The 18,925-nt window shown below is 41.4% G+C and overlaps 1 protein-coding gene and 1 long non-coding RNA gene across 3 annotated transcripts in view; one reads left to right on the top strand and one right to left on the bottom strand.

Annotated features, from left to right (window-relative positions):
- Positions 1–5,487, top strand: part of LOC148889979 (uncharacterized) — a 52,671-nt gene extending 47,184 nt beyond the window's left edge. For both annotated transcript variants that reach the window (XR_016116676.1, XR_016116677.1), the window contains one exon: positions 4,853–5,487. This is a non-coding gene — a long non-coding RNA (uncharacterized LOC148889979). The remainder of the gene's footprint in view (positions 1–4,852) is intronic.
- A 9,892-nt stretch (positions 5,488–15,379) lies between these two features.
- LOC148889978 (uncharacterized) lies at positions 15,380–18,872 on the bottom strand. The gene is made up of 3 exons (XM_089010281.1): positions 18,326–18,872; positions 18,000–18,126; positions 15,380–17,784 (listed from the first exon to the last, which is right to left on the bottom strand). The coding sequence occupies exons 1-3, from the start codon at positions 18,612–18,614 to the stop codon at positions 17,406–17,408; spliced, it is 795 nt and encodes a 264-aa protein (XP_088866407.1). The 5' UTR covers positions 18,615–18,872; the 3' UTR covers positions 15,380–17,405.
- Between the last annotated feature and the right edge of the window lie 53 nt (positions 18,873–18,925).

Below are 18,925 nucleotides of genomic sequence, written 5' to 3'. Positions count from 1 at the left end.
TAAAGTGTCCTTGAGAGTTTTGAAAGGTGCTTATAAATGAAATGTATTATTATTATTATTGTTGTTATTAATATTATTATTATGATGATGATTATTATTATTATTATTACTCAATTCCTGCGTGCCCTTGTTGAGAAATGTCGCTATATTATGTGTACGACTGATACCAGTCTTTGAAGTGACCACTGAGCGAAGCTGAGCCGTGAAGAGAACTAATAGTGGGGCGACCTGGCGAGGCAGCGGACACACACTGATGTAAGGCGGCCCATTCCGCAGTGGAGACAGCACAGTTTAGAGTTTGTTGTGTCTGCAGCCTCGCCGGTCAATCTAATCGGGGGGGCTGGGGTCTTCAGTCGGCTCCCATGTTGCTTTACCTTCATTAACGGAGGATCGCTACTCGCGTTCTTGTACTTCCTTCTTCCTCTTTGTCAATATGTTTTTCAGGTGATGACTGATTTTGCAGTCTTACTTAGTTCCTGTTTTTGCGTTTAGGCGTGAGTAAGCCATCGTCTGATAGCTTGCATGTATACAATATTACTCTGAGGGGGGGATTAGGGCCCGCACTGGGCCTTTTAACTTCAGTCCAGGCTGCATCCTGATACCCCGGTGTGACTGGTTGGAGGGGGTAATTCGCTCAGCCAGATACACAAGCTTTTAGAGGTTCCACATGTGCTCTGGCACCAGACAGGAGAGAGGCCGGTAAGTTTCATTAATTGTGGCAACATTCCTTGTGCCGTTGTCAGAGGCTTTTATGAGTATTCGCCTTGCCCGTAGGTTGTCATTATGCCTCATTTGGAGGCTGAACCTTTCTCGTGGCTGTCGAGCTGTAAATGTTGAAGGAGGAGGGCGGAGAAAAAAATAAAGAAAAGCTTTCCGGGAGGAGATAAGCAATGCTCCGAAGAATAAACAACATATTATAGATAATGAATTTGAATTGAGTTGCAATCCTACCTGAATTTGTCACGGGTTTGGAAGGCGCTGATGGCGGTTGCGGATCCCAAAAAGCGGGCAGGAGGGAGCAGCAGGTTGTGTTTGAGAAATTGTATTAAAATAAAGTCAGCAGGAACAACATCTAAAACATCAAAATCGTCTAAACAGAAAAAAAGTATCAAAAGAAAAGCAAGATTAAAAGTCCGCCAAGGTGAAAGAAACACATGCATATAACATGCATCGACAGCATTCAACAAACAATGACCCGACAGCGAATGGTCGTGCCAGGAGTCCTTTTGAGTGTCACTGATTGTTACGACCAGCACCTGCGAGGCAGCAGGCAGGGCTGACAGCGCTACCCGTTGGTCGCCAACCAGATCATGACAGAATTAAATTGTCAGAATTTGGAACAAACACATGAAGTGTTCTTAACTTCTTAACTTATGTTCTTTTAACTGACTGGGAGGCACCCAAATATTTGCACTTTTCCCCTGTCAGGCATCCTGGAGTCTGCCTGAATGAGGAAACTCATAGGGTGGATTTATTGCAGCAATCACACTAATAACAGTAAATCCAAAGTAATTGACATGTCAAAATGTCTTCTTGGAGGAGGATGGGGGGGAAAAAAAGAGACTTTGTTTTCTGACAGAGACCTTTAAACATGGAGAGATGATCCAGCAGGTTGAAAATGAGAAGCAGACTGATTGTCGCTGCAGGCATTAACCTCATTTTCGTTCGGGTCGGGCCGGGCCGAGCTACTGAAAGAACTTGTGCTCCCGCTGACGGGCTTGACGGGAACTTGCCGACAAGGTATCAGCGATACCTGGCTCAGATCACGTCACAACTGAATTGAGAAGCATCCAGTCAGTCAAACGTAGAGTGCAGAAAAAAAGGCGAATTTAAATGGATAATGGAATGTGGGGTCTTGATTAATGAACGTCATCTATATTTTCCTAGTAATTAAAGCAAATTATAAATTCCAGATAGCTTGCTGTGTCCCTCAAGGTAGTTTAGACTCGGATTTAAAGGACAACCGACGTCTCCGGACAAGTTGTGTTCATAATTTGTAAAATGGCTTCAAATGACTTCTTCTGAGCGTATTTTGCAAAGATTCCACCGCATATAGCTATATTTTACGTTTTGAGACTCGCGCTGAATATTCGGAAGTCTTGTTTTTGAGTTGGTGACAAGTCCGCACGTGACGTCACTAAAGGAACGCCCCCTGACCGAAAAAAAGACACATTGTAGCAGTCCTTCCATCACGTCAATGTATTTTGCTGTATTGTTTGGTCTGAAAACCTTGTGTTGCAACCAAAAGCCGCCAGAAGAGGGTGTCGAGCGAGGTGTTTCCGTACACATTGCATGCAAACGTATTCATATTCCTATTTTATTTATTTTTTTCCACAAAACCATAAAATACTGCTTTGTCTCTCATTTTGGTGAGTGGATGACCACAGCAAAGAAAAAGTCTGCTTCATCTTCCTAGCGGTCGTTTAATTACCAGTGCGTGAGTGTGTGTGTCCTGCTCAGTTGGCGCTTTGCTGTGAAGAGTGAATGAGGGGCACGGCCGCCATTCGACTGCAGATCAAAAACACATCAGGCGGCGCACGGATGACAAACAGTCAAAACAGAACCTGATCTCGGGGGGTAATTACCGCTGTTTGTTTAATCTCTGTGACGCGCTTTCGAAAAAGCAAAACCGCTGATGCTGCTTGTCTTCTCCCTTTAGCTGAGGTGAGGAAAAGGATTATGTATGTGTGTGTGCGTGTGTGTGTGTGTGTGTGTGCCCTCAAATCTCACTCAAATGCATAATTGGCAAACGTCAAATTTATAGGATGAAGCGAAAACTCAAATGGATGTCGCAAAAATCCAAACACTTTTATAAATAAATGTTTTACGTCAGCCAACATTTTGTCATGAAAATTATTGCACACTTAAATGAGGATTAAATAAAATGGCAACACCCCCATTTTTGTGTGTGTGTGTGAAATGCAAAATGCCAAAGACAGGCTAATAGGATTTCACATATAAGTGATATTATTCCTCAACAATTAAGGAGCTCATGAGAGAGAGAGAGAGAGAGAGAGAGAGAGAGAGAGAGAGAGAGAGAGAGAGAGAGAGAGAGAGAGAGAGAGAGAGAGAGAGAGAGAGAGAGAGAGAGAGAGAGAGAGAGAGAGAGAGAGAGAGAGAGAGAGAGAGAGAGAGAGAGAGAGACAACATAAATGGTGGTCCACTGACTACTCACAACACAAAATTTGGTCGTCATTCCATGCTGTCAAAACATGCACTGAAAATGGCTTGAAAAATCTGTGGTCTTGCCATGGTGTGAACATTTTTAATGGGCTTCCAAAAAAAATAAGAAAAGGCCAAGCTACAAATAGAAGCATCGCATCATCTCCAGCTCACAATAAGTTCATTCCATCCCCCAAAGCCCTTGGCTACTATTTGCGGAAACACTTCATTTTTAATACATGTACAACAAATACACTCAGGCACTTGAGTCCAACCAGGCCCATGCTCTTGGCATTCTATCATAGAGCCCAATGATGACTTTCCCCTTTGGTCTATTGAGTTCCTCCTCCATCGGAAACATCTTCTCCCATTCAGCGTGTACCCCCCCCCCCCCCCCCCCGCACACATCCACACGCACATACCCACATGAACAACATTTTGTGGTCATGTAGTGACAAACCCGGGGGATGAGAAGAGCTTTCATGCTGACAGGATGTCAGAGCTCAGCGGGAGACGGCTAACTAGAGGGAGCATCAAAGAACAGCTAAATCAGCTCGCTTCCACCAGCAAGCACACTCTTCGCATTCCTCTAAGATGCATATATGAGGGGGTGGGGGGTACTTGGAAACTCCCATTCTCACAAAAAAAAAAAAAAAAAAAAAAAAAAAAACAAGGCTTTGGAGAAAATGTGTGACGTGCATTGTATTGTAGCTTTCTGTTTTTTTAACTCATTCACTGCCAGATTGTGTGCAAAAATGTGTCCACTCCAGCGCCAGAGTTTTTGTTATTTTCACTCAAATTGCAAAAACCACAGAATATTGAGTTTTAGGACTACATAAAGGACAACCGACGTCTCCGGACAAGTTGTGTCCATAATTTGTAAAATGGCTTCAAATGACTTCTACTGAGTGTATTTTAATAAGATTCCACCGCATATAGCTATACTTTACATTTTAAAACTCGCGCTGAATATTCCGGAAGTCTTGTTTTTGAGTTGGTGACGAGTCCGTACGTGACGTCACTAAAGGACCGCCCATGACCGCCAAAAAGACACATTATAGCAGTCCTTCCATCACGTCAATGTATTTTTCTGTACTTGTTTGGTCTGAAAACCTTGTGTTGCACCCAAAAGCCGCCAGAAGAGGGCGACCAAGCTCCATGGAAGGAATTTATCAGCCTGTGGAAACGGGCTGATTCATTCCTCACAACAGCGGTGGCCCTTTTTGGGTGCGACATTCCCCTCCGCCCGTTTGCCTCAAAATGACACGGAATAAATTCTTTACTCGATTGCAAACATGTATGCTTTCCTCTTCAGAACTATTTGAATCATATTCATAACTGGATGTGTAACAAGAAAGCATCTTCTCCGAATCTGAAGCCATTGTTTTGATTCTCCTGCAATGCAAGACGTCTTGGCGTGACGTCACAAACTGGGGGCGGGACTTTATGAAAATGCCCAATCCGCAGCTCAATTTTTTGCTGAGTTTGGACACTTGAAGTCATTTTTATTGGTGTTTTGCATTTGACTAAAAATATACTGCGTGTTTTGGGTATTTTAGATGCTGTAAAATGTTTTTCTGATGTCAGTTACAAAACAAAAAAAGTGATGTTGGTTGTCCTTTAACAATTAGAATATTGTGCAACTGTAGACAAAAACTGCTTTCTTTGGTTTCCCCCACTGTGCTCACAGGAGCGAAGAGGAGTCTGAGACGAGAGTCTGAGACGGACACCCAGCGGGGGTCTTCTTCATCCATCTTCTTCCTGCCTCGCCCCCTCCTCACCCATCCTCACCCTTCTGTCTCCAACGTAACCTCCGGGCACCTGTCTCCCCCTTTAGGATTGTTTTGCCGCTCCTCGGTCCATCCCCTCTGCCTCCCCCCTTACATCATAACCACTTTTCCTTTCATCCTTTATTGTGAGCTGTCTGGTGACCCATCCCCCCCCCCTTTTTTCAGTTTTTTTTTTTTTTTTTTGGATGGACAAATTGACAATGGCGCCGCCGCTCGGTCTGGCGTCGGGGCCTTCCCATACCAGCAACATGCCTTGGATGCTTTGCGCGCGCTCGCATACTTTCACATGACGCCAAGGTAACTAGAATGATTTACATGCAAAGCATTTCACCATTTACTGCATGCTCCCTTTGTCGTGCTACTGTCTAGTGATGAGCCTTTGTGATTGTGATGAATCCCTCCTTTGCTTTTTTTTTTTAACTTCTCACTTTGTCAGCAGGCAATAAAGTCAATTTACTCCTCAGGCAAACAATACCTTGACTAATAAATGCCGTAAATGGATTAGCGAAGACAGTCATGACAGTATGTCGCGCGAACAAGTTTCACAAGGTACATTGAAGCTACGTTGCTAAAAGTGAAGTGAGATCTCTTCATTTCTTCAGAATCAGAATCATCTTTATTGCCAAGTATGTAGAACACACAAGGAATTTGTCTCCGGTAGAACACGCTGCACTAGTATCATCATAAGAAAAATGGAGGCACTATGCAGTTCTATTTGGGTTACTGTTTAAGAGTTAATGGATTGGTTGAAGAAGGTGTTTAAAGGACAACCAACGTCACTTTTTTGTTTCTTAACTGACATCAGAAAAATGTTTTATAGCATCTAAAATACCCAAAACACGCAGTATGATATTTTTATTCAAATGCAAAACACCAATAAAAATGACTTAAAGTGTCCAAAATCTGCCAAAAATTGAGCTGCGAATTGGGCATTTTCAGAAAGTCCCGCCCCCCATTCCGTGACGTCACGCCAAGACATCTTGCATTGCTGGAGAATCAAAACAATGGCTTCAGATTCGGAGAAGATGCTTTCTTGTTACTCATCCAGTTATGAAGATGATTCAAATAGTTCTGAAGAAGAAAGCATACATGCTTGCAATCGATTAAAGAAGTCATTCCGTGTCATTTTGAGGCATCTGGACTGCAATGTATCGTAGCAGAAAAATGGCGACCAGCTCCCATGAGGAATGAATCAGCCCGTTTCCACAGGCTGACAAATTCCCTCCATGGAGCTTGGACGCCCTCCTCTGGCGGCTCTTGGGTGCAACACGAGATCCCCAGACCAAACAAGTACAGCAAAATACATTGATACATTGGCAGTCACGGGCGTTCCTTCAGTGACGTCACGTCCGGACTTGTTATCAACTCAAAAACAAGACTTCCTGAATATTCAGCGCGAGTCTTAAAACGTAAAATATAGCTAGAAGCGGTGGAATCTTATTAAAATACGCTCAGTAGAAGTCATTTGAAGCCATTTTACAAATTATGGAAACAACTTGTCCGGAGACTTCGGTTGTCCTTTAAATGTCGATTTGATTTGGTGCTCTTCCATTGATAAGGTCACAGTGTCTCACAGATTGACAGGTATGCTCATCTCGTGTAGCTACAACAACAATGACAAATGTAAACATGAACAAAAATAATTCAAGCAAACAGCGAATTCTGGGTTTGTGAAAGATTCAAAACATGTTCAAAACAGGCTTATTTTCTTGTCATGCGGAATTTTTCAACCTCTGCTAATCCATAATGGTGGTGACAATGGAGTTTGCAAAACTATTGCACCCATTTGTAAATGATATTGTTATTTTGCCAACAATAATTTGTGGCTGCCCCTGACGACATTTCGAATGAAAGGGAAAAAAAGATATAATTCCCTGAAATAATCCAAATCTACAGAAAACTCGATATTCAGAACGGATGTTATGTATAACAATCAAACTTTAATAACTAACTAGGTCAGTTAGCTACAATCTGCCTTAGGGTTCATTAGCTGTTGGGGTCAACCAGTTCTAACATTAGCCATTGTTGTATTCCTCTTTGTCTCGCACTTTGACAATTTCTGTGTGCATCTGTTTTTTTTTGTAAGGGGGCGGTGGGGTTTTTCATGTGTAAAGGACTCCTTTCTATTTGAGAAAGACTAGCAGGCTCTTCCGAATGACAATAAACGTTTGAATCACTTGGTATTTACTGCTGAAGAGGTGGAGTATATTAAGTCAAAAGGCTGATTGTTGTGTTTGCCTTTGCTAATTGGCTAGAAGGCAATAAGCTGTAGATACAAATCAGAGGGAAAGCCGTGATCAGAGGAAAAGGACGCTGGGGAAAAGTAAAGCTGCAGATTACCCCATCAAAAAAAAAGAACGTTTGGTTGGCATTATAAAAACATGCGGCCCAGTGTTGTTTATTCAAAATGTGATTATATTTTGGGCATTCCCACAAGCTGATTGAGATTGTGTACAATCCTAACGTCGGAACAACACATCTGAACCACCGTGTCGAGGAATAATTAAAATCTTCCCTTCGAGATGATCAGTTGGAAACGTCGCACCGTGGGTACTTGTATAGCTAGTAATCAGGACAAGCTGTGAGGAGACTTGGCATCAACTCTCGACCGCAATTTCTTCCTCCGTACTGGAAGAGGACGTGGAAAAATAACAGGGGGGAAAATGTCGCTATAGAATTTGTGCTGGACGAGCAGAAAACTAGCCATGCCTATGATGTGCTGTAAGCTACGATGACAAACCGCATGCCTAAAAGGGACTTATTCTATATATGCGTGTCTGTGTGCACGTGCACATTTATGTGTATCACATAGTGCCCTTCAAAAAAAAAAAACCCTGAGAGACTACTCGTCCACTTTTTTTGTCAGAGAAAGCACAATTTGTGTTTTCTCCTTACATTCAAGTGGTATAGTGAAGTAAGGGGTTGAGGGGCAGAGCAGCTTAGCTTGGTGGTTGAATTTTAAAAGCCAAAAATTTGGGATCTGAAATGGTCACGGCTGTAACCGGTATTCACAGTGAATTTCCGGCCACGGTGGCATGCCTAAGTCCCCCTGATTATTTTCTGGTTCAAGGGTTGCTACATTTCAAAGCGGTGGGCCTGACCGCGTCTGTGGTTCAGTGTCGTTAAGGGCGCCTATATTTCTGTGGAGAAAACACACAAAAAGCCTCAAGCTAAATTAGAAGTGACGATCAATCACGCAGAGTTCTCATTCTTCCACCGGGGTGTGGTGTCGGTGTGGCTCGGACGCGCATACTGACACCGAGTGGGCTGATATTTGACCATGTGTTGGTTATAAAAGGCTGAACTTATAGTGAGGCGTGGGAAAGTCGAGTGGAGCTTGGAGTATGCAAGCAATGACTAAGGCTCTGTCCTGTGAGAAGACGTTTTAGTGGAAATACATCATCACCAATATGCCATTCAAATGAATGTGAAGTGACAGCTGAGGATGCTGTTTGTGTACATTTGCATGATGCAGAATTTCGTATATTTGCGAAATGTGACAAGTGACAACTTGAATGGTTTGATTTTTTTGGGGGGCTTTTGTTTTGTGTACTATAGCCTGTTATAAAAGTGAGGCTGTGGGTTAAGAATATCTAGGAATCTAGCTAGCTGGCGAGCTAGCTAGGTGGGGAGGTAGGTAGTTATTTAGCTTGCTAGCTAGGTAGGTCAGTAGTTATCGAGTTAGCTAGTTAGCTACCTTGGTAGCTGTATATCCATCGAGCTAGCTACCCAGCAAGCTAGACAGCTAGCTAGGTAGCCAACAAGGTAGCTAGCAAGCTATCTAGGCAGCTGTCTATCTATCCAGCTATTTAGCTACCTAGCTAGCTAGATAGCTAGTTAGCTAGATATGGATTCTGTTATCCTTGGAAAGCGCCTTCATCAGTCGTAAACAGAACCCTTGATGATGAGCTTCAAAAGTTATCATTTTTGGGGTGCAATCAGGAAACTAAAATGTGAAACATTTTCCTGTTTTTTTTTTAATAATAAATACATATTGTATTTGCAGCTCAGTCCAAACAGGACATGGCCCTGTTTCTACAACCTGGCAAAAAAAAAATACAAAATAAATTAAACACTTAAAAACATTCTATAAAACCATCTTTCAAAGCCATGAGACGCATATCTTGTACAGTACACGGTTGCTTAATATTTGACGTGTGTAAATAATGCAACTCCATTGGACACAGATAAAGCATGGTAAATTGCTCGAGAAACATTGTAATCAATGGCTCTGCGGTCTGCCACGCACTTAGACTCAATACTGAACACATGCATGGCCTCCCTTTTCACAGATGACCATTTTCTGTGTTTAGGGTTGTGCCTATTTATTTATTGAATGGAATTCAATGTCCCACATTGACGACATTACACAACAAAATTGTCAAGAATCACTATCAGGCTGTGTCATCATTACAAGTAGGAAATTCTGTCTGGCCTCCCAGCTCAATAGTTGAAGGACAAAGTAAGCTAAGATGAATTTCTGCTGTACATGGTCCCTATTGACTTTGTGATGTTTTCCTTGTCTCCTTCTCACGGAAAAGACAAGCTCTTAACAGAATAAAACATCTTCCAAGGTTGTGTGATTATAATTACACGCTATTGAATGTTTGCCATTCAAACAATTTCCTCTTCAAATCCCGCGTGTACTTTTCTAAAATCGCCAATCATTTATTTTTTTGGGCTGCAGCCATTGCTTTGACCTTCTCTTCTTGCAGCCTTTTGCAGATCGAGACAGTCAGACTCAGGGGACCGGATGTCATTAACAGCTGGGAGTGTCGTCAATGGTGAACTATAGTCTCGATTAAGTTGTTAAGGATGTGGTGGCCTTGACCACAACATGAAAAGTAAGGTGGAAGAAAGCACCAAAGAGACACATTTGTTGAGGTTTCATTCCCGAGTCTATTTTGTAAACATGCCAAACGAAGCATAAGACTGGCCATTGTTTGTGAGCCGCCTCATTGTAAAGTCAACTAACGGGAACGAAAGAGCAACATGTGTCACCTATTTGGACACACAGTACAATATACTGTTGGAGAAATCATGCTCCTTGACTATTTCTTCCAACACATTACGTGTTCCGTCCAATGCGCAGTCAATACTTCCACAAAGCATTTTTTTCCACCCGTTTTGTGTTAGTGTACGTATATTTGTCAGCATCACATCCATCAAACTGTAACTGGATCATTGCGCAGAAGTGCAAATGTCCGAACAAATGCGATCGACTTGAGGAGGGGATAAGCTTCAACTTTCAATGACAGCGATGATGAGGGAATGCAACAAATTCTATCGTGGGATTCATGCAGCACTCAATCTTCTTCTTAACACTTGTTAATGACTGTATAAATGTGTTGAGTAAATATTTGGTTGTCACAATGACTACAATAATACCAGAACAAGATGATGTGAGTCAATCGCAAAATCGTGACATAAAAACAAAGGGACTGGATTCAATTTCACAAGGGATGGGGTGGCAGGGAGGATCACCACAGCCAAATAGTAAATGAGAATATCACATTTTCAATTTGCGGTTACAGTCAAGGTTGACATTGTACTACGGAAACCTTCTGATGTCAAACATGCTAGCCAGTGTAACGTATTGGAACATTGAGAGGGAGACTCCGGATGGAAATGAAACGTCCTGCATTGCACTTTTTAACATTTGTAATTGCCATACAAATGCAAAACAAAGTTAGAAGCTTTATTCCACCATCTATTTCATTTCATTCGTCCACTTATCTTCCTTTCGAGTCGGGACAGATGTGAGGTATGCACTTTTCAATTGTCGCGGTTCAACGTGTCACTAGATGCTTATAGGGTCCATTTTACTTGTACAAAAACTAAGATGAATAGATTCCATTCAAGAGGTAAAGTAAAATGGTCCTGTCATCTTGGAAAAATGTGCAAGGTATAATTGAGGACTTTGAATCATACCGTCACTGCTGTTTTATCTTGATAACACGGCTGCGCACACACAACAAGGCATTGAAAATGTCAGCTTGCCATTTTTTTTTGAAGCGATTGACTGATGAAAGGTATAATTTTGGAAAGCAATTTTGCCCCTTCAAAAAGCTTCAAGTGCTATATTAGGTCGGAATGTGAAAGCTGTCCAGGCAAAAAATGATCCAATTTTCTCTGGCTTTAATTACAAAGAGGATCTCATTTCATTGGCTCAGCAATGGCTGACCCCCTTTTTTGAAGATCATTGTGGAAAATGATCAAGTCAGGCATATCCAGAATGTTCTAATCTGGGTTCCTTATTAGTGAAGCCATATGAAACACGCACTTCCAGTTAAGGAATGTGGCAATCAATAAGAATTCATGAGAAATAGAGAGAGAGAGGGAGGGGCGGGGGGTAGAGTGAGAGAGAGTCAGAGAAAGAGTGAGTCATGAGAGAGTCACAGAGCGATTAAGAGTCGGGTGGGAAGGTAGAGAGAGGGGAGGGTGATAGTGAGAGTGAGTGAGCGAGTCTGAGGGAGAGAGAGAGAGATTCATAGAGTCATAGAGGGAGTCAGAGAGAGTCATAGAGGGAGTCAGAGAGCGAGTCAGAGAGAGTCAGAGAGAGAGAGTCATAGAGGGAGAGAGAGAGAGATTCATAGAGTCATAGAGGGAGTCAGAGAGAGAGTCATAGAGGGAGTCAGAGAGCGAGTCAGAGAGAGAGTCAGAGAGAGAGTCATAGAGGGAGTCAGAGAGGGAGTCAGAGAGCGAGTGAGAGAGCGAGTCAGAGAGAGAGTCAGATGGAGAGTCAGAGAAAGAGAGTCAGAGAGAGAGTCACAGAGAGAGTCAGAGAGAGAGAGAGTCAGGAGAAAAGGGAGGGGAGATAGAGAGAGGGAAGAGGGGGGTGAATGAGAATGAGAGGCTGAGAGGGGGGGCGGGAGGGAGAGAGTGTAGACAGAGAGAGAGACAGACAGAGAAATTATACTGCCAACCACATTTAAAACGTGACTATAGTTAAAATGTAGCCTTTAATCAATCATTTGTTTGTTTGTTGATACATTAAAAAAACAATCCTTTCTCAGATGTCCTTTTACCAACTAAATAAAAGGATCCATTGTGGCTAATCCACCGCGCAGACTCATTGTGCCTGAGGTCATTTTAGTAATGGGCATCGCCCACTCTAATCTAAATAAATGTGCACATTTCCAAAAGCAGCTGACTTATGGAAAGCATGAATGTGTTTTGCATTATTATTTTTCCGGGAAACTTGAATGCACAGAACCTTGCATGCAATACATACTGAGTCAGATCCAGAAAAGTGGGTAGTGGCAAATATGTTGGTACAAAACAATGACACTAAGTCATGCAAACCCATGATCAGCGTGGAAATAAAAACACTCTAGGCTTTGTGTGTGTATGTATGTTTATGCATGTATGCCATTTATGCTTTGTTCTAGTTTTAATCAAAACGTCATGATATTATGACAATTACAGTAAAGTCTCGTTATATCGATATCGGATATAGCGATAGTCCCGGTTATATCGATACTATTTCTATGCACGCACGGAGAAAATTACATGCGCGCAGGGTCGGATATATCGATAGTCCCGGTTATATCGATATTTTTCGGACTCCCTAGAATATCGATATAACGAGACTTTACTGTAGAAGATTTAGAACCCAAGCAAACCAATCCGTCTAGAATTTCTTGTAACTACAATTTCTTCAGAGCTCAATGAGCCTTCGTCTGTTTGCCTTGTTGACATCATGCCAACCAAAGCAAGCCAAATGAGTAAATTTCATGCCACGGCAAAGTCCACCAAGTGTCAGCTTTGGTCATATATGTCATGGGCAGAGTGAAACGAAGAAAAGTGAGTTTTGCACACTGGGGAGAGACGTGTCTGGAGGCTCGTTTGTAAGCGCTGCGGGTGTGACAGGTCGGCTACCAACTCAAAGGCAACAACTCCCACGTCATGACTCTTTGTGCAACAAGGCTGCAGGACATTCCTCTACTGTTTCGAGACTCTTAACTGCCATCAACTGCCCTGAGCAGTTTGTAGGACTTGCATCGGCCTCTATTAAAGGACAACCAACGTCTCCGGACAAGTTGTGTCCATAATTTGTAAAATGGCTTCAAATGACTTCTACTGAGCGTATTTTACAAAGATTCAACCGCATATAGCTATATTTTACGTTTTAAGACTCGCGCTGAATATTCAGGAAGTCTTGTTTTTGAGTTGCTGACGAGTCCGTACGTGACGTCACTAAAGGAACGCCCGTGACCGAAAAAAATGACACATTGTAGCAGTCCTTCCATCACGTCAATGTATTTTGCTGTACTTGTTTGGTCTGAAAACCTCGTGTTGCACCCAAAAGCTGCCAGAAGAGGGCATCCAAACTCCATATAAGGAATTTATCAGTCTGTGGAAACGGAGGTGGCCATTTTGTGCCTCTTTTTGGGTGAGACATTTCGCCCGAATGTTGCCTCAAAATGGCACGGAATAAATTCTTTAATCGATTGTAAACATGCATGCTTTCCTCTTCAGAACTATTTGAATCATATTCATAACTGGATGTGTAACAAGAAAGCATATTCTCAGAATCTGAAGCCATTGTTTTGATTCTCCAGCAATGCAAGGCGTCTTAGCGTGACATCACGAACTGGGGGCGGGACTTTCTGAAAATGCCCAATTCGCAGCTCAATTTTTTGTAGATTTTGGACACTTGAGTCATTTTTATTGGTATTTTGCATTTGAATAAAAATATCATACTGCGTGTTTTGGCTATTTTAGATGCTATAAAACGTTTTTCTGATGTCAGTTAAGAAACAAAAAAGTGACGTCGGTTTTCCTTTAAATAACTTTTGAGAAAATAGAGCAGATGGCTTGTTTGTGGTAAACTGCATGACACCACCAAGAAACCTCTACTTGGCACTTGGAAAAAAAAGAAGACCTGACGCTCACTTCAAATAAGCCCAACGCTAGCCAGAGCCAGATTTTTTTTTTTTTTTTTTTTTTCGGGGAGTCGCATCCTCAGGGCAAAGATGAGATAAGAACGTTTGATAGAATTAAGACAACGTCAGATAACCACTTGATGAGTCCTGTGAAGATAAAGCAGTGACGGACATGTCTGATAATAGTGCAAACAGAGAGAAAGTGGAGATTAAGGGCTTTCTTTTGAGGCTCTTAAGTGGACTGCCCAGAGGACACTCCAGAACATGGCTCATCTGTCAGGAATGGGGGCAATGGATACTGTCACTGACACTTTGTCCAGAAAGAGATAGCATCTAGGAATGCCAGAGAATATCTTGTGCAGTGGAATTTCATTTTTTTAAAGACTTTACAAAAAACGAAAAACGTAATAAATAACCTCGCTGAAAGCAAATCTCCAACGTACGGAAGGACAATGTTGATGGTTTTGACAGGTGAAATATATTTTTTTTTTTAAATGACGGGCATATGAAACTATGTATCATTTGAATTGTGCGTATAGTCTCTAAAAATAACATTTGAAATGTTTATCCTATGCAAGATCCATCCTTTTGATGTCAAAGCCAAATGTTTTCAGGCATCATCCGTATAAAAAGGACTTCAGATCCTTGTCCTTGGACATAGGTTCATTTTTGTCAACGAATATAAAACAGTTGTCTCGGTGTAACATACAACGATTCACCATTGCGTTATTTATGTGTTTTCCTTCTAAGTTCGCCATCATCACGGATCAAGTTTTCAGACCAAACAAAGTGATGCAAGGTATGTCCTTTCTCAGTCAGGGGCGTTCCTTCAGTGACGTGGGGTGAGGACTCGTCACCAACTGAAAAACAAGACTTCCGGAATATTCAGCGCAAGTCTTAAAACAGAAAATATAGCGATATGCGGTGGAATCTTATTAAAATACACTCAGTAGAAGTCATTTTACAAATTATGGACACACCTTGTCCGGAGACGTCAGTTGTCCTTTAAATACTTCATACAGTAAATCACAGTGTTTACACCAATTATCTTCAAACGTGTCCTGTGTATTTATGTCTAAACTTGTTGACAGGCCGAGCTCATGACATCACCTCTTGTCACAATTTGGTCTTAAGTAAGCTAATGAATAAAAACCCAAAGCTGACTACGAATGTGATTTTAAGAAAACATAGTGAAGGCCGCATTGAAAAAATTGTCATCAGGCAGCTTTTCAACACATGCCTGTTCGCCCGTTTCCTATAATCTGTTATGACAGGTCACGGCTGCTTAAATACTAATTTTGCCTTGTGATGAAAGATAACTTGGCTCACGTTCATACAATCCCAAATTCAACCAGGTTTTAACACAAACGGCTCTGTGATGAGCTGTTTGTTTTTCACAGTAAAGCTAAACTGAATGAATTAGAAAAAGGTTAAAATGCCGAAATGGTAGTAATATACAGCATTCGGTTGAACATAAGCATGCCTCAACACGAAAAAAAAGGAAATGAGCAAACCACACAGCAAATGGAGGCTTTTATTTTAAAAGTCTGGCTGCAGGGCTTACATTTCAGTGTTAGACTCGGTCACTTACAAAGACATTGATTTATGAGAAATATTACGCACAAATTACTACATTTTTGCCTAGACTAGACATTATTTCCACCGCGTTTATTTTGGCATGAACAGTTTTCATGTTGGGGGACTGACTGTAAAGTCAAACCACGTTTCCCGCTTCCAAATTCGCAGTGAAGAGTAAATGCTACGAAGCAGACTGAAATCTATTTCACACATAAATAAATAAACACATTGTTTTCTTGTTTCCAAATATGCAAAACTAAAACACAATTCTAAAAAAAAACTACTTTGTAAATCAGAAAAGTACCATAATGCAACAAATGGCCAAAATGATCGGCAGCTAAATTTGGAGCAATGAAGATCCAACATTTTCCATGTCATATTTTCAAAATGTTTCGGATTGCAAACATATTTGGATGTCACCTCAACGTGATCAGAGTGTTTCTATCCGATAAATGTCATATAACCCGTTGACATCAACAATCGGATTTAAAAAAATTCAATATTCAAATACCACCAAATTTTGAACCACAGCTCATGTTTTGAGACGAAATAATGCTGTGCAATATCACATTCAAAAATGTCAGCTCTCCATAACCCTCAATATGATGTAATCCTTATTAGAAAACCCAAATGTCACATCTCAAAGATTTTTTTTCCCAGAAATTTCATAGTAATCGCCAACCGACAGCATCAGTACCCTTTAAAACAATTTAAAAACATGTTTTTTTTAATAAATACATTCTATGCATTTGGGTCCTCAATTGGAAGCCACAATTTTGTTTATCACATGGAAATAAAAAAAGGCTGATACGAGACTAGAACAGCCGATAACAGAATACTCATGTCTTAAAGGACAACCGACGTCACTTTTTTGTTTCTTAACTGACATCAGAAAAACGTTTTATAGCATCTAAAATACCCAAAACACGCAGTATGACATTTTTATTCAAATGCAAAACACCAATAAAAATGACTTAAAGTGTCCAAAATCTGCAAAAAAGCGAGCTGCGAATTGGGCAAAGTCCCGCCCTCAGTTCATGACGTCACGCCAAGGCGTCTTGCATTGCTAGTGAATCAAAACAATGGCTTCAGATTCGGAGAATATGCTTTCTTGTTACACATCCAGTTATGAATTCAAATAGTTCTGAAAAGGAAAACATACATGTTTGCAATCGATTAAAGAATTTATTCCGTGCCATTTTGAGGCAATATTGAGGGGAAATGTCTCACCGAAAAAAAGGCACAAAATGACGACCTCCTGTGGCCACCTCCGTTTCCACAGGCTGATAAATTCTTTATATGGAGCTTGGACGCCCTCTTCTGGCGGCTTTTGGGTGCAACACGAGGTCCCCAGACAAAACAAGTACAGCAAAAAACATTGACGTGATGGAAGGACCGCTACAATGCGTCTTTTTTTTTTTCGGTCAGGGGCGTTCCTTTAGTGACGTCACGTACGGACTCGTCACCAAATCAAAAGCAAGACTTCCTGAATATTCAGCGCGAGTCTTAAAATGTAAAATCTAGCTATATGCGGTGGAATCTTATTAAAATACGCTCAGTAGAAGTCATTTGAAGCCATTTTACAAATTATGGACACAACTTGTACGGAGATGTCGGTTGTCCTTTAAATTGAAAAAATAATAATACACTCGCCAATGCATTTTAACGGGTGCCAGTTACACAGATTTTCGCTATTCGCAGGTCGACGTGCTCAAAAACAAATTGTTAATGTGTTGGGGGAGCATAGTATGGCATATAATCATAGCAAAGTTTGAACTATGAATTTAGGTAATTCTTCATAGGAGTGTTGCTCATTTTCACGACCATAATTCCAGCAGTACTTGGTCCCAAAACCTTGCAAACAATGTTTGCTGTATTCGCAGAAGCAATGATATGAAGTACATATGAAACATCAACATTATTTCGTATCCAACCACAATAAAAGCATGGCTTCGAGTGCTCGAGTCACACGTCAATGCAATAGCCTTCAGTCCTGTGGAGACTTTACCATTTGCTTCTTAATCTGCTGAATTTTCAGTGTATAATACTCCTCTTGAAGCTTGAGGACTGCCTCCTGTCTTCTGAGCACCGACATTTCCAAATCCATTCTCTCTTGCGAAGTGTTGCAGTGCGCCGCATGTGTGAAAGGAAAGCAGTGGGAATTGGACTGCTCCCCTGAGGCTCCAGAATACTGAGGGCTAAACTGCACGGCAAATTGTTTGGGAATGTTGCAAAAAGGGGTCAGTCTTTGTCGTGGCGTAGTCGCCGACGGATCTGCACCAGAGGCTGGCATCACAAATTCCACCTGCTCGTCTTTTGGTTTTAATTGCTCGCCAGTGGAGAACATGCTTTCATCTTTGCTGCCACTAGAAGGGAAGACATTTGGGATTCATTACTAAATCAGAACCTTAGTACAGAAGAACCTGAACCCACTATAAGCATTTTCTTATCATTGCTTATTGACTTTTTTTTCTACGGATCAGGAGAAAAAGTCACATAAACACCTACAAAACAAAACGCTCTGTGGCACTGATTCAAAGCTTTTCAAAAATAACTTCAAAAATATTGATCGATACAACACCTGTTTTGTTGACTTTCCACCAAGTCAAAAGGTTGTGAGTCTTCATCTTGCTGCAGTACGGAAGGATTCATCACAGAAATCACAATCTGAGTCAAAGCACTGAACTGATCCAAGGACAGGTCATCATCTGTGAAAAGTAACAAATAAAATACAGTATAAAATACCTGGAACGCAACCGAATTGCCATGTTTTACATTATCACTTGATAAATCTAATAAAAAAACACAGAAGCCAATAAATAACTAACACAGTTGGTTCAAAGATTTTTTTAATGAATATTTCTCCATTGTGGGACATTGAAAGGCTTTCTGATTCTGATTACTCACCTGTACCCGTGTGCATCTTCTGTCGTTTTATCTCCTCCCTCGACTTTGCCAGCAGATTTTCCCACTTTTTAGTGCAGTCAGACACAGTCCGCTGCATCTGTGGAAATGCTATATTGATGTTGTGTGTGATCTCGTCCCAGGCCTGCCGTTTATCATATAAACCGGTGGCGCACTTCCCTTTGATTACTTCTTTTCTTTCGTGGACGAGTTGTGCAAGAAGAAAAGACTCCTGATCGGTCCAATTGGGTCTGCGCTTCCGGCTTGACATCGATTCAAGTTGGAATGGCATAGTTAATTGATTATGTTTTTGATATTACTGGGATGCAGCACAGAAAAGTAGGAATCAGGCCAAATAAATCAGGAGTTCAAGATAATCTGCTAAAAGTCAAGTCACTCAAAGACAATATGTGTAATACATTTAAGAGGTAAGCAGATCAAGTAAAGCGTATCTTCACAACAGCATAGTAAGTACGGAAACTGATGTTCTTAACACGCTATCATTCGGAGTCGTGCAGAAATCCTTGAGGCTTTCTGTTCATTCGGTGTGTAAACGTCGGCGCGTGTTGATGACGTCATATCCGGATGACGTGTCTATTTGTT

The sequence above is a fragment of the Hippocampus bargibanti genome, linkage group LG12, assembly GCF_051943395.1.
Source record: "Hippocampus bargibanti isolate YZ-2025 linkage group LG12, ASM5194339v1, whole genome shotgun sequence".
NCBI lineage: Eukaryota > Metazoa > Chordata > Actinopteri > Syngnathiformes > Syngnathidae > Hippocampus > Hippocampus bargibanti.
The sequence above is the reverse complement of the archived record's forward strand: the minus strand, read 5'-3'. Positions and strand labels throughout refer to the sequence as shown.

Coding starts and splice junctions, on each gene's coding strand:
- LOC148889978 (XM_089010281.1), bottom strand. CDS start 18,614: ATGCCATTCCAACTTGAATCGATGTCAAGCCGGAAGCGCAGACCCAAT. Junction 18,127..18,325: donor GAAGATGCACACGGGTACAG/GTGAGTAATCAG, acceptor TACTTTTCACAG/ATGATGACCTGTCCTTGGAT. Junction 17,785..17,999: donor GTGGAAAGTCAACAAAACAG/GTGTTGTATCGA, acceptor CTTCCCTTCTAG/TGGCAGCAAAGATGAAAGCA.